General features: G+C 56.0%; 5 protein-coding genes across 5 annotated transcripts; 3 read left to right on the top strand and 2 right to left on the bottom strand.

Moving 5' to 3' along the window:
- The first annotated feature begins 48 nt into the window (after nucleotides 1-48).
- BAUCODRAFT_155349 (uncharacterized protein) lies at nucleotides 49-811 on the top strand. The gene is made up of 4 exons (XM_007676713.1): nucleotides 49-251; nucleotides 316-340; nucleotides 446-605; nucleotides 660-811. Exons 1-4 carry the CDS (start codon nucleotides 77-79, stop codon nucleotides 705-707), a joined length of 408 nt encoding a protein of 135 aa, XP_007674903.1. The 5' UTR covers nucleotides 49-76; the 3' UTR covers nucleotides 708-811.
- Nucleotides 812-838: 27 nt separating this feature from the next.
- BAUCODRAFT_129875 (uncharacterized protein) lies at nucleotides 839-2,360 on the bottom strand (the record flags this gene model as incomplete). The annotated part of the gene is made up of 2 exons (XM_007676712.1): nucleotides 2,045-2,360; nucleotides 839-1,943 (listed from the first exon to the last, which is right to left on the bottom strand). The coding sequence occupies exons 1-2, from the start codon at nucleotides 2,209-2,211 to the stop codon at nucleotides 839-841; spliced, it is 1,272 nt and encodes a 423-aa protein (XP_007674902.1). The 5' UTR covers nucleotides 2,212-2,360.
- A 190-nt stretch (nucleotides 2,361-2,550) lies between these two features.
- On the bottom strand, nucleotides 2,551-4,393 carry BAUCODRAFT_105180 (uncharacterized protein). Its single transcript, XM_007676711.1, has 3 exons — nucleotides 4,212-4,393; nucleotides 3,030-4,142; nucleotides 2,551-2,966 (listed from the first exon to the last, which is right to left on the bottom strand). The coding sequence occupies exons 2-3, from the start codon at nucleotides 3,929-3,931 to the stop codon at nucleotides 2,759-2,761; spliced, it is 1,110 nt and encodes a 369-aa protein (XP_007674901.1). The 5' UTR covers nucleotides 3,932-4,142; nucleotides 4,212-4,393; the 3' UTR covers nucleotides 2,551-2,758.
- A 1,793-nt stretch (nucleotides 4,394-6,186) lies between these two features.
- Nucleotides 6,187-9,429, top strand: BAUCODRAFT_413912 (uncharacterized protein). The gene is made up of 2 exons (XM_007676710.1): nucleotides 6,187-7,133; nucleotides 7,185-9,429. The coding sequence occupies exons 1-2, from the start codon at nucleotides 6,368-6,370 to the stop codon at nucleotides 9,176-9,178; spliced, it is 2,760 nt and encodes a 919-aa protein (XP_007674900.1). The 5' UTR covers nucleotides 6,187-6,367; the 3' UTR covers nucleotides 9,179-9,429.
- BAUCODRAFT_413899 (uncharacterized protein) lies at nucleotides 9,430-11,678 on the top strand. The gene is made up of 7 exons (XM_007676709.1): nucleotides 9,430-9,922; nucleotides 9,980-10,005; nucleotides 10,056-10,228; nucleotides 10,276-10,376; nucleotides 10,431-10,588; nucleotides 10,643-11,277; nucleotides 11,331-11,678. Exons 1-7 carry the CDS (start codon nucleotides 9,680-9,682, stop codon nucleotides 11,570-11,572), a joined length of 1,578 nt encoding a protein of 525 aa, XP_007674899.1. The 5' UTR covers nucleotides 9,430-9,679; the 3' UTR covers nucleotides 11,573-11,678.
- The last annotated feature ends 1 nt before the right edge of the window (nucleotide 11,679 follows it).

The raw sequence follows: 11,679 nt of genomic DNA, 5'->3' as shown, positions 1-11,679 counted from the left end.
GAACTACCGGCGTTGCACTTCATGCAGCTCAACCTTCAGCCTCCACCCGTTTACACCCACAACTCACACTCACATCATGCTCGGCCTACGATCTCTCCAGCGTGCAACACGCACTCCCGCCTTCCGCCAAATGGGCGCGAGACGCGGCGAGGCGACGATGGGTGTGGGAGCCAAGGGGACGGGAGCTGCGCAGGACAATGCCTTCAACCGTGAGCGGGCGGCAGTCAAGGCGCATGCGGCGGCCACCAGTGGTGAGTATCGTGACAGACTGTCCCACATGGGGTTCTTCACAAGCTGATCTTGCCGACCACCCAGATACATGGAGGAAAGGGAGCATCTAGTACGTTCCTATCGCAAACTCGCAGAGCACCCTGCAGCCCACGGGAACCGCACATGGAAGCACGAAGAGGTCGAAGACGACTCAAGAACTAACATGCGTTTCTAGTATTGTCATCCCGTCCCTCCTCATCGCCGCCGTCAACGCCTGGCGGCTGTGGGACGAGCACCAGGAGCACATGAAGCACGAGCCGCCGCTTGAGGAGCGGGTCGAGTACCCTTACATGAACATCCGCACCAAGTCTTTCCCATGGGGTGATGGTGATAAGGTAAGATGTCGTCCAGTTACAGTGCCGCTCTCTGCTGACCAGGCGTACCTGCAGACGCTGTTCTGGAACGATGCGGTCAACCACCACAAGCGGGACGAGTAGTCTGTTGTTGAAATGTATAAATCGGTATTACCTGGCGTAGCTGGAGGCTCATTTCGAGCAGAAGGCCTACCTCGAACACTTCAAATATGCCGTTCTCAAGTCTAACCTTCACCCCTTCGACGAACTTGCCATCACTCCTCCTTCGCACCCTTACCTTCACTCAAACCCTCCACCCCCTCCAACCTCTTCTTTTTCCCCTCAATAGCCCCCTCATCCACCCCCTTCACCTTTCTCCCCACATAAAACCAACAAGGCGAGAAAATATCCATCTCCCCTCCCTCCACCACACTATCAACGCAATACTGCATCTCCCTCATCGCCCCAATCAGATCCTTATGCATCACCCCCACCCTCACCATCCCCACACAAAACCAAAACCACAGAAACCTCGCCACTGGCGTCAACCGAAACACCACCCACCAATCCTGCCGCGTCACCGTCATGGACGTCCACCCTTTGAGCGGGTAATACCACGGCCTGAAAACCGGCGGCCGCGGATCAATCGCCACACTCGGCACATGCGCTTTAGCAGCATACATGCCATCCGTCGGAACCTCAACCCCCGAAAACGGCGCCCTCCTCGGCTGGTCCTCCCGCGACAAGAAATCCCAATGATGCGCATAGTCCTCCTCAAAGTCCACCTCAAACCCCGCCACGCCAAGCGCCCGCCGACACTCCGCCTCGGAACACAGATTCGAGATCCCATTCCCCCTCTCAATCCGATTCCGCACGCCAACATGCCTCGCATCACCCGCATCGTATGTAGGCGTCATGACCCACTCGCTCAACCCAAACACGGCCCCCTTCTTCAACACCCGCGCCACCTGCGCGTACACCAGGGCCAGAGAGGGAGCATGACACGTCGCCTCGATCGCGTACGCGGCGTCGAAACTCTCCGCGGGAAACGGCAACTCCAAGAAATTCCCCAGTACATACGTCACCCTCCCGCCCAAGCCCACCTGCGCCGTCATCTCCGTCGCGAGATCGAGTTGCAACTGATTGATACTGATCCCCACCACCTCACACCCCGCGAATTTCGCAATCTCCCTCGCGGGCCCCCCGACCCCGCACCCGACGTCCAGCACTTTCATCCCCGGCCGTAGGTTCATGAGGTGCGCGAGGCGGTGGGCGTAGTGGGCCATGGCTTGGTCGATGGATTCGTGCGGGGCGAAGGGGGTGTAGTGCAGGTGCGTGGACCAGCCGTGGATTTTGGCTATGGTGGCGAAGTCGTAGTATCTATCCACATACCAAGAAACGAGGGTTAGTGGGAGGTTATCTGGGCAAGGGATATGTAGCGGTGGGTAAATGGCGAGCGGCTGGAACGGGAAATGGCTCACGCTTCAGCATTTTCCGCCGCCGTTTGCTGCCGACGCAGCCGTTCTTCCTCCGTCACGGTGGTCTGGTCGTCCCATTTGGTGAAGCGGCCAGAGTAGTGGGAGATGGATTTCGCGGCTTTGGCGTCGCTGAGCTTGCCCTTTCTGCCTAGGGAGGGGTTGGCGGACATGTTGACGTTTGCGGGAATCTGTAATTGGGACGCGCAGTTTTCGTCAGTTGACAGATGAGGAAGTGAAAGTGCCGGGAGGAATCGGCAGAGGTTGAGGTAGTGGTAGAGCGCGTTTGGGAGGAGAAAACGGCTTGTGGTGGTCTCGTCGTCGCACAGACAAAGGAGTGACGTCGCTCATATTGTTCGTGTGCATTCCAGGTGGTCGCCGGTGATAAAGCTTGCGTGTTTCGGCTGGGCGTTTGTTGTGGATATGGAGGCATACTGTTCTTGATGGCGGTGGAGGCAGTAAGCGACATGATTCGTGAACTGAAACTTGTGGGCGGAAGGTGCAATGCAAGTCGAAATATCACAGCACAGACTGCTTACACTTCTATGATCTCCCGCGACAGTAATACCATCCAGGTACGTGCTAAAACCGCCGCTGCGCCTCTGCTGCTATGCTTTTCGTACCTCATGTCATCATTCTCAGCCAGGAGCGGTATCTTAAGTACCGCTTGATATCATCTTCATCTATCTATCACTCCCCCAGTTTGGCTCGCTTCAGCGCTTAACCCTGCATCTCAATGCCACCGTTGACATGGATCACCTCGCCTGTAGTGTATGAGCCGAGCGGCGAGGCGAGGAAGACGTAGGCAGTAGCGACCTCGATCGGCATACCCGGGCGTGGCAGCGGAGCCATACCGACACCAAGACCCTCCATCGCGTCGGCAGGGTTGCCCTTCGTGGCTGGCTGAAGCGGGGTCCAGATGATGCCACTAGCAAATAGTCAGCTGGTGCTCCCAGAACCGTAGGCGCAACTGACAGAACACTATACTTACGGAGCGACACCATTAACTCGAATCCCCTTCGATGCCTGCTGCTGCGCCAAGCTCCTCGTGAACGTGGCAATGGCACCCTTCGTACTGCTGTAGTCGACCAACTGCGGGTTACCCATGTACGCCGCAACGGACGTCGAGTTGACGATGCTGTCTCCGCGCTTCATGTGCGGCAGGGCAAACTTGGTCATGGCGAACATGGCGAGGATGTTGGTGCGGAACGTCTTCTCCACCACCGCCAAGTCGATATCGACCAAGTCCTGGCAAATCTCCTGCATCGCCGCGTTGTTGACCAGCACGTTAAGCTTGCCGAAGGTCTTGATGTGCTCCTCGACCGCCTTCTTGCAGTTCGCATCCTCCCGCAAGTTCAGCGCCATGTGGTGCGCCTTGCGGCCGGCTTGCTCGATCATCTTGCACGTGATCTTGGCGTCTTCTTCTTCCTCGGGCAAGTGCACGAAGGTGATGTCTGCGCCCTCTCGCGCCATGAGCACGCCCACGGCACGACCGATGCCGGAGTCACCACCGGTGATCAAGACGGCCTTGTCCTTGAGCAGACCGCGACCTTCGTACTCTTTGAGGATTGGCTTCTCGTTCTCCCAGTACTCGAGCTCGGTGAAGTTGGCGCCCGGGTCGAGCTTGGTGTCAAGACCTGGACCGCCACTCTGGTCCTGAGGCTTGAGCTCCTTCCATGGGTATGCAGTTACTGGTTCGCCCATCTTTGCTGCTGTTGTGTGAATTGATCTTGGGTATGAAAGTAGGGGGAATCGAATGAAGGAAGTTGTTGTTGTTGTACGTGTGGGTGACAGAGACTGAAGCTTCGAAGGACTTATACCCACCACTCTCCTACTCATTAGCCGTGCGAGAGTCATTGACAGGCTGAAGGCATCGCGTATGCGTTGCGGCATCGCCAAAACATTCACGCTTTGCACGTCAACAGATCGTCATCAACCACCACTTTCTCAGGGTCTGTCCCGCATCACAACCCCCCCACTGTCCACCACGCTGTCGGCCATGCGCGCGTTCTAGAACAGCAAGCTTGCGCATAACGACGACATCATCGCCAGTACGAATGCAGCATGACACGTTCAACGCTGATATCGGTCCCAATGCATGCCACTGACCGGTTGCATCAATATTAACATATCATCCGACTACAGCCGCCCAGGTCTGCACCCTTCGACTTACCTACTCAACCGTGACCAGCTTCCACATGATATTCGCTCATAGCCGATGCGACTGCTCGTTCACGATCCTGACATCTCGCTCCGGCTGCGGCGTGAGAAGTCGGGTGACCACTTCCCCAACCACTGCTATAGCCCCCGGACAATGGGTTTCGAATTGCGACTGCAGGATAAGAACCTTTCCGTGCACTGACCCATTGGGTGCGGGAAGTAATTATATATGGTCTACGGTTTGCCTTTGCCTACACAGACATCGCTCCTCGGTTACTCGTCCTCCTTTTTTTCGATCAACCACCTCTTGCCTTTCTGCTACATCTCCGACCGTCACTTGCGCTGGGAACAAGACGGCGCTTTGTCCATGAGTATAACTAGCATTGTGCGGCTTGGTGTACTCTTCCAATAAGTCTACCTGCCCATCCGACGGTATCAAGTCCCTCTATGCGCTGTGCCATGCCACCGCAGCCGTCTCTGTATCCTGCAAACGCAGACGTTCATCGTCCCGCAAGCGGTCTACGCTTCACTGAGGCAAGTCAGACGGGTGTCAGCCGCGTCCACCAGCAAGGGGGCTAGTGGATGTCCTCAAATGGTATCATCATCACGTTGTCGCTGCTAGAGCCAGAGCCTGAAGATTCGGGAACGGCAAGTGCAGCGTGCAAGGTCATCGTCTGTTATCCATGATGCGCCTGGGTTTACCATCGGTTGGAAAGTACCACAGGCTATGCATGTAGGTGAGGCTCCTCCCTGAGGCTTTTCGGAACGTGCATCTGGAGTTGATGGAGTCGCTTGTAGGAGCTGGGTAATGATCTGATGACGCAGTAATCTCTACCAACTACAACGGTTCAATCGAGCGCTGATGTTGAAGGGCGGAAATGACATAGGTGTAGAATGTTGGGCTAGGTGCAGATACATGCTATGGTGCTGAAACTGGCCTCAGCAAGAACATGATGCCGTAGTAGCTCTAGCACTGTTTGCCAGCGCTTCAACCATGGGTGTGCGGCAAAGGCAACGTCGCTCTTACAACGGGCAGCGGCGCTGTAGATCTCAATACCTAGCATAGCGACGATGTGATTGTTTGAGGGCTATTAGTGTCGTCGGAACAAAACCATACTCCGAGGAGCACCTTCACGATGACAACTTGCGCAATCCGGCGTTCGGGCTCCATGGTGGTCTCACCACGGCAAGAAACGCGCACCGCTACGGTCTACCGAACTCTCACCGGGCAAATCTTACCACCCCTGAGAACTCTGTAAGCGATCGACATTGGGCACCATCAACCAGAAGAACCGTATGGAGACTACCTCTCGCCCTTCGGAGCATCAGCGGCCGTAATGCGTGCGTCGAATACGGCACCGGCAGAAGCGTGATGCAGCGCGTAGAAGATAGTGGGGGTTCGTGTCGAACTTATGCCGGCCGTTATGCGCGAGAACGTTGGCGGACAAGGGCGTGCCTGGCGTTCCTACAGTAGTTCATGCCGGTCGCGAGACTGCGCATGAGACTTGCAGCACGCGTCAGACCGTAAGATGTGAGGTGTGGCTTTTGTGGTGTCTTTGTCGCTGCTACACAGCATACTGTCCGCGAATGGTGTCCTGGACACACCATCGCAGACAATTCTCGAAGCCTCGTAGAATTTCTCCCGGTTTGACAGCGCGGGTGAAACAGTCGAGAGACGCCGCGGCCAATGATCAACGCACTTGCATGCTCTAGCGTGCTCTAGGGTAACGGGGAGGTGCCAGAGTTGTGGATCGCGCCGCATTGTTGTTGCTCGTGCGCACGCGCTTACACTTTTGGAGGACGACATGGGTCTGGTCTGTGCAATTGTGTGACAAAACGATGAGGAGCGTGCAGGTCGCTCAGACGACTGTGCAGCTCGTCCACGTCTTCAAGCTGCCCCTCCCCCAGCATCCGCACCTCTCTCCGACATGTCTGGCAGCAATGTGAGAGTGATGGTTGTGTTGGCGTATGCTAGTGAATGAAGCGTTTCAGACACCGACACCGGCTTGCCTCCACCAAACACCACCGTCGCACAATCACACGGTCACGGTCTCATCACACCAATCAGTGATCCTGCTCACTTTCCAACATATTGCGGCCTCTAACCACAGAGTATCTGCCGACATGCCTTGGAATTGACGGGTTTCCGAACTTACTTTCACTGCTTGCATGCCAGAACTAGCTCATCGCCCGCCCACCATGGACGCAGGCTTCAGATCAAGCCACAACGCAAGTCAGATGACAATGTCAGCATCACAGTTACTACAGGATCGGCTAGAGGAGCGCCGGGCGAGGAATATGCGGCCCAAGCGGTCGCGTCAGACAGATCTCGGCCTGAGGAGGTCAGGGCGTGACGACGACATCTTCCTGACTGCAGGTCAAGACTCTCCCTATGGAAACGGTAGGCTTCACGCTAGCTCGCCGGTTGCGGCAGGCGCGAGGGTGCCATCTGAGGCAGGAAGCGGGTATAGCCGACGACAGTCGATGGGAGTGCGAGATATGGATGAGCAGCTGGACAGGCTCAGCAAGCAGAACTTCGCGCTGAAGTTGGAGCTTGACCATAGGAGAGACCATACTGCTAGGTTGCAGGAGCAATTAGAAGCCATGCGCGCGCAGATTGAGCGTACGGAGCAGCTTGAAGCGGAGCATGCTGAGTTGCTGCGCATCAATTCTGAGTTGGTAGGAGAGATGGAGAAGCGGGATAGGGCCGTGCAGGAAGCGGTCGACTACATCTGCGAACTTGAGGAGAAAGTGACGGAGTTGGAGGAGCGGCGCAACCACACACGACCCTCGACTGGCAACGCTGACTCTGGGTATGCTGGAACCGAGACTCACGAACAGGCACCGCCTTCTTCGCCGCCCGAAGTGGGTACGAGGAAGCATTCACCAACATCTGCTCCATCTGCTTCATTGCCAGCAGCATCGGCAGCGTCACGTAAGCTTCACGATGCAGTCAATGTTCCGAAGCCAGCTAAGGTTCGGCGAGAGCCATCTTTCATGAGTCAGAAGAACACCAGCACCCAAGCCTTGCGCAACGCCTACTTGGAGGCGTCACACTCTCTACGTCCAGTACTGAGCTTCAATTCACTGCTCTCTAAGCGGGAAAGTAGACTTGGAGATGGTGTGGAAGATGACCTGCTTACTTCTCCTCGTCTGAGTGTGCTTAGCGAGAGCAGCTTCCCATCTCTGTACAGTCCGAAGCAGCGGAGTAGCCCGGACAAGTTCGCATGGGAGGCCGAGGCTGACGAAGAAGACATGCAGGACTGCTTCGCCCATTCGAGGCAGGATAGCATCAAGCGTGTCAGCCGCTGGATGGAGGACCGTAATGTGAGCGAAGAAACGCCATCTCGCTCGACGCGCGTCACGTCGCCACTCGCGCAACAGCTCGAGCAGGACGTTGCAGATGTGCCAAGTCGGCAAGGCGAAGCAGGCTACCAGTCTTTGAACGACGCACTCTCGACAGCGACCACGGCGGCGCAACAGCAGTCCTGTGAGCAGCTGCGCTCCGCTAACACCATGAAACCACGCGCAAGCGAAGCGAGAAAAGCCTTAGCACCACGACAGCAGCGGAAAATGCCTGGCACTCTCGGTGGACCGGTCTTTGGCGAGCCCCTTCTGCCGCCCACTCCGGACAGTGCGAGTACACAGATGCTGCGCACATCAAACTCAAGTATAGTTGGGGCGCGTGCTTTGCTCGACGACAAAGACATAGCTGCGGAAAGCCCTGATGGACATAGATCATCCCTACGTACCACGTCGAAACCGCTACGCTCGTCCGTAGAGCCGAACGGTGCCTTGTTGCGGTACCACAATCACCAGCAACGCAGTAGCCGACTCCAAACCAAGGACGGAGACTCAAGCTCCGATGAGGATGACGACGATGGAGATGCGCGTTCAGTGACCGTCAAGGACTTTAGCATGGACTACGACGGGTTTCCAGACGGCGGCTCCATCATTATGGGCATGCCGAGCCGCTTCCTGAAGCATGGCGCTCCGCCAGCAACAGACACGCTGGATGGAGGGAACGATCTGTCTGTACAACACAGCACGCCTTGGGCACCACAACGAAGACAATCAAGTTCCGATGCTACGTTGAGCCCGCAGAAGCCCGGCCTAAGCCGTGCAGAGACCAGCCCGACATTCTTCGGCACACTCAGCAGGATCGTGACAACCGTGTCTCGGCCTACCACGGATGGTGTTACCAGCCCCAAGTCGTATCACTCCGGATCGTCCAGTAACCGCACTGTTGTTGCGGAGGTTGAAGCAGAACGACTCGCGGTGGCGCCGCGGCAAAACAATCGCTCACAGTCGCGCCTCTCCCGCACTTCTCCTTCCCCGGCAAGGAGCCTCAGTCAGAAGACGCAGAAGTTCTTCCGTCGTATGTCGAACAATCACACGGAAAGTGCACGTCAGGGTCGGCTACAGGCTGAGCAAGAAACATCGCCAATGACAATGGTTCCAACTCCGTCAAGCACTGTGCTTGATCGCGGTGAGGCGACGGGTAAGGGTAGACCAAGGACGAGCGAGGCGCACCAGCCAATGACCCCTGCAGCTGTAGCACTTGACAGAGCGTCTACGGGAGGCGGAAGGAGACCATCACTTCAGACTCGAACGCAGACTGAGCCTGTGGCCACGCCCAGACCAAGGACGAGTGAAGCGCATAATTCCACGACTGCAGCAGCTGGGTTGGCCGGCGGAGTATCCATTGGAGGTGACAGGAGACCATCACTCCAGGTTCGAACGCAGACTGAGCCTGTTACCACCGGGACAGTCTCTGTAGCTACCATCGAGCATCCACACGCCAATGCTGGTGAGCGCAAGAATCCGTTCAGGCGGAGCAATAGCGTTAGGCACGACGCTAAGGCGTCAGTTTCGATACCAACGCCTCTGGAGGTACAGATGTCAGTCTCCCGGGGCGCGACCGACAGGCGGAGAGGCAGCGTTAGGGAAGCTGGTACGACTCGGAAGCCTTGGCGGTAGAAGTCCGTGGCGGCTTAGACCGACCTTGCTCGGATTTTGCTCAGAGCGAGCTTGAATGTTTGCAGCCTGGCCACCTAATAGGCGCTGTAGCATTATTACGGCTTTCGCCTGTAATAATCGTCACTTGTTGTATACCCATTCGCTTCGGCATTGCTCGCCCCATCATCCCGCCGAATGCCGCCGCGCTTCTACCCCGCCAAGCATGCTTGGACGTGGAGAGAGCGGGGCGCTATTGTGGAGTGGTGATGGGTGGACGGCCACGCCGAGTGCTGCAGACTGCATCCTCAAGCGAAGAGTTTTATTGCCGTGGTGGAAAGTGGGAAATCGTTTCCGCATGATACACACCTCACCTTTGCCAAGCTGGCCGCCGAGGCGAACCTGTAAGCGCTCCCAGTAGGTACGACATTTTCTCTTTACATCTCTACACTTTCTATCTCCTTGTCACGCGTGCTACGCTACTGTGCCTCCCTGGACATTTGAGAGAGGAGTCTTAGCGTCACGATGGACGTCAGCAAGCAAGTCGATGAGTCCGGCGGCGAAACGCCTCCGGAGAAGAAGCATGCCGTCTTGCACCTGGAACGTGAAATGGACCACAAACTGTCGAAGAAGGAACAACTGCACCAAGTGGATGGTTTCATCGCACGACAAGATGTCACGGCCGCGACCTTCAGTCATCTCGATATCAAGAAGATCCTTCGCAAGGTCGATATGCGGCTTATCCCCATGTTGACGACTTTGTACTTGGTACGTTGCCCTAACACCCTCCGAGATGGACTCGAGTAGGATGCTGATGTGTTGCAGTTGAGCTTTTTGGATAGAGGGAATATGTATGTTTGCACCTGCAACTTACGACTTGATACCTGCTGACGCATCGCAGTGGCAACGCGAAGATCGAAGGTCTTGCGGAAGACCTTCATCTGAAACCATGGCAATATAACATGTGCCTCACAGCGTTCTTCTTAACGTACTGCGCCTTCGAAGTGCCGAGTAATATGTTGTTGAAGAGGCTGCGGCCGAGTGTCTGGTTGCCGAGCATAATGGTCGCTTGGGGTGGGTGATTTCCGAGCGAAACTCGATACCAATGCTGATTCTGCAAGGCATCGTTATGACCCTAATGGGCATCGTACAGAACTTCTCCGGCTTGCTCTCTGCCCGCATCTTTCTTGGTGTGGCCGAAGCTGGCCTGTTTCCGGGAGTGGTAAGAAGCGTCGAGGTATTATTGGTAGATTCATGGTGATTGACTCGGTCGTAGGTCTACTACAACACCATGTGGTACTGTCGCTACGAAGTTCAAGTCCGACAGGCGATATTCTTCTCCGCTGCCTCCATCGCGGGCGCCTTCTCGGGTCTCCTAGCGTACGGCATATCGTTCATGGACGGAGTTGGTGGCTTGGAGGGTTGGCGATGGATGTAAGATCAATAGGAATTGCTTCACAAAGGGTCTATGCTGATACAGTTGTGCAGCTTCATTCTTGAAGGCATCGTCACCGTCCTCGTCGCCGTGCTCGCATTCTTCGTCATGTACGACTTCCCAGAGACGGCATCTTTCCTGACGCCAGAAGAGCGCGCCTTCATCGCTTTCCGGTTGAGGTACGATGGCCAGGACGCCGAGACCGATGATACCCACCGCGTCGCGCAGAACGAGAAGCAGGACTGGAGTTCCGTCCGAGCAGCCTTCGCTGACTGGCAGGTTTGGACGAACATTATCGTATACTGGGGCTACGTATGCCCTTTGTACGGTATCAGTCTCTTCCTTCCGACCATCATCAAGGAGCTTGGCTTTAAGAGCACGACGGCACAGCTTCTCACGGTACCTATCTATGTCACTGCCGCCGCTCTGACAGTAATTGTCGCCTACTTCGCCGACAAGCTACGACTCCGGTCACCATTTATCCTCACGGGTCTCGTCTTCCAGCTTATTGGCTTTGTCATGTGCATCTCGACCAGCCATGCAGGAGTCACATACGCCGGCATCTTCATCGCCGCCTGTGCCATTTACCCGACCCACCCGTCGAACATCACTTGGCTGTCGAACAATCTTGCCGGCTCGTACAAGCGAGCAGTTGGAATGGGCATCCAGATCAGTGTAGGAAACCTTGGTAAGTCGGACCGTCTACGCAAGCGCTTATGTTCATATATTGACCCAATGTAGCGGGTGCGTACGCCAGCAACTTTTACCGCGCAAAAGACGCACCTCGGTACAAACTCGGCCATGCACTCGAGATAGGCTTCATCACTGCCGGTCTGATTGCAGCGACGACGTTGATCGTGAGCTACAAAAGTGTCAACAAGAAGAGAGAAGCAGCAGTGGCTAATAACGAGCACAATGGGTACACTCCTGAAGAGCTCAGCGACCTTGGAGACAAGGCGCTGACGTTCAGATATACACTATAAGAAGGCTATGGGTATCCGCAGAATCAACGTAGTGCATGCGAATATGTATGCAATGAATGACGAAAACGCTGCTAGCGAATGGTTACTGAGGCCCGGCCTCTCGAGAG

The sequence above is a fragment of the Baudoinia panamericana genome (genome assembly GCF_000338955.1).
Source record: "Baudoinia panamericana UAMH 10762 unplaced genomic scaffold BAUCOscaffold_4, whole genome shotgun sequence".
NCBI classification, from domain to species: domain Eukaryota; kingdom Fungi; phylum Ascomycota; class Dothideomycetes; order Mycosphaerellales; family Teratosphaeriaceae; genus Baudoinia; species Baudoinia panamericana.
Note: the sequence above shows the minus strand (reverse complement) of the source record. Positions and strands in the feature narration are given on the sequence as shown.

What these genes read in the sequence shown, in the direction of transcription:
- BAUCODRAFT_105180 (XM_007676711.1), bottom strand. Translation starts at nt 3,931, where the DNA reads ATGCCGCAACGCATACGCGATGCCTTCAGCCTGTCAATGACTCTCGCA. An exon ending in CGAGTTAATGGTGTCGCTCC is followed by an intron (nt 2,967 to 3,029) that starts GTAAGTATAGTG and finishes ACTATTTGCTAG; the next exon opens with TGGCATCATCTGGACCCCGC.
- BAUCODRAFT_413899 (XM_007676709.1), top strand. Translation starts at nt 9,680, where the DNA reads ATGGACGTCAGCAAGCAAGTCGATGAGTCCGGCGGCGAAACGCCTCCG. An exon ending in CTGGCCTGTTTCCGGGAGTG is followed by an intron (nt 10,377 to 10,430) that starts GTAAGAAGCGTC and finishes ACTCGGTCGTAG; the next exon opens with GTCTACTACAACACCATGTG. An exon ending in TTGGAGGGTTGGCGATGGAT is followed by an intron (nt 10,589 to 10,642) that starts GTAAGATCAATA and finishes ACAGTTGTGCAG; the next exon opens with CTTCATTCTTGAAGGCATCG.
- BAUCODRAFT_155349 (XM_007676713.1), top strand. Translation starts at nt 77, where the DNA reads ATGCTCGGCCTACGATCTCTCCAGCGTGCAACACGCACTCCCGCCTTC. An exon ending in GCATGCGGCGGCCACCAGTG is followed by an intron (nt 252 to 315) that starts GTGAGTATCGTG and finishes CCGACCACCCAG; the next exon opens with ATACATGGAGGAAAGGGAGC. An exon ending in TGGAGGAAAGGGAGCATCTA is followed by an intron (nt 341 to 445) that starts GTACGTTCCTAT and finishes ATGCGTTTCTAG; the next exon opens with TATTGTCATCCCGTCCCTCC.
- BAUCODRAFT_413912 (XM_007676710.1), top strand. Translation starts at nt 6,368, where the DNA reads ATGCCAGAACTAGCTCATCGCCCGCCCACCATGGACGCAGGCTTCAGA. An exon ending in AGCAGCATCGGCAGCGTCAC is followed by an intron (nt 7,134 to 7,184) that starts GTAAGCTTCACG and finishes AGGTTCGGCGAG; the next exon opens with AGCCATCTTTCATGAGTCAG.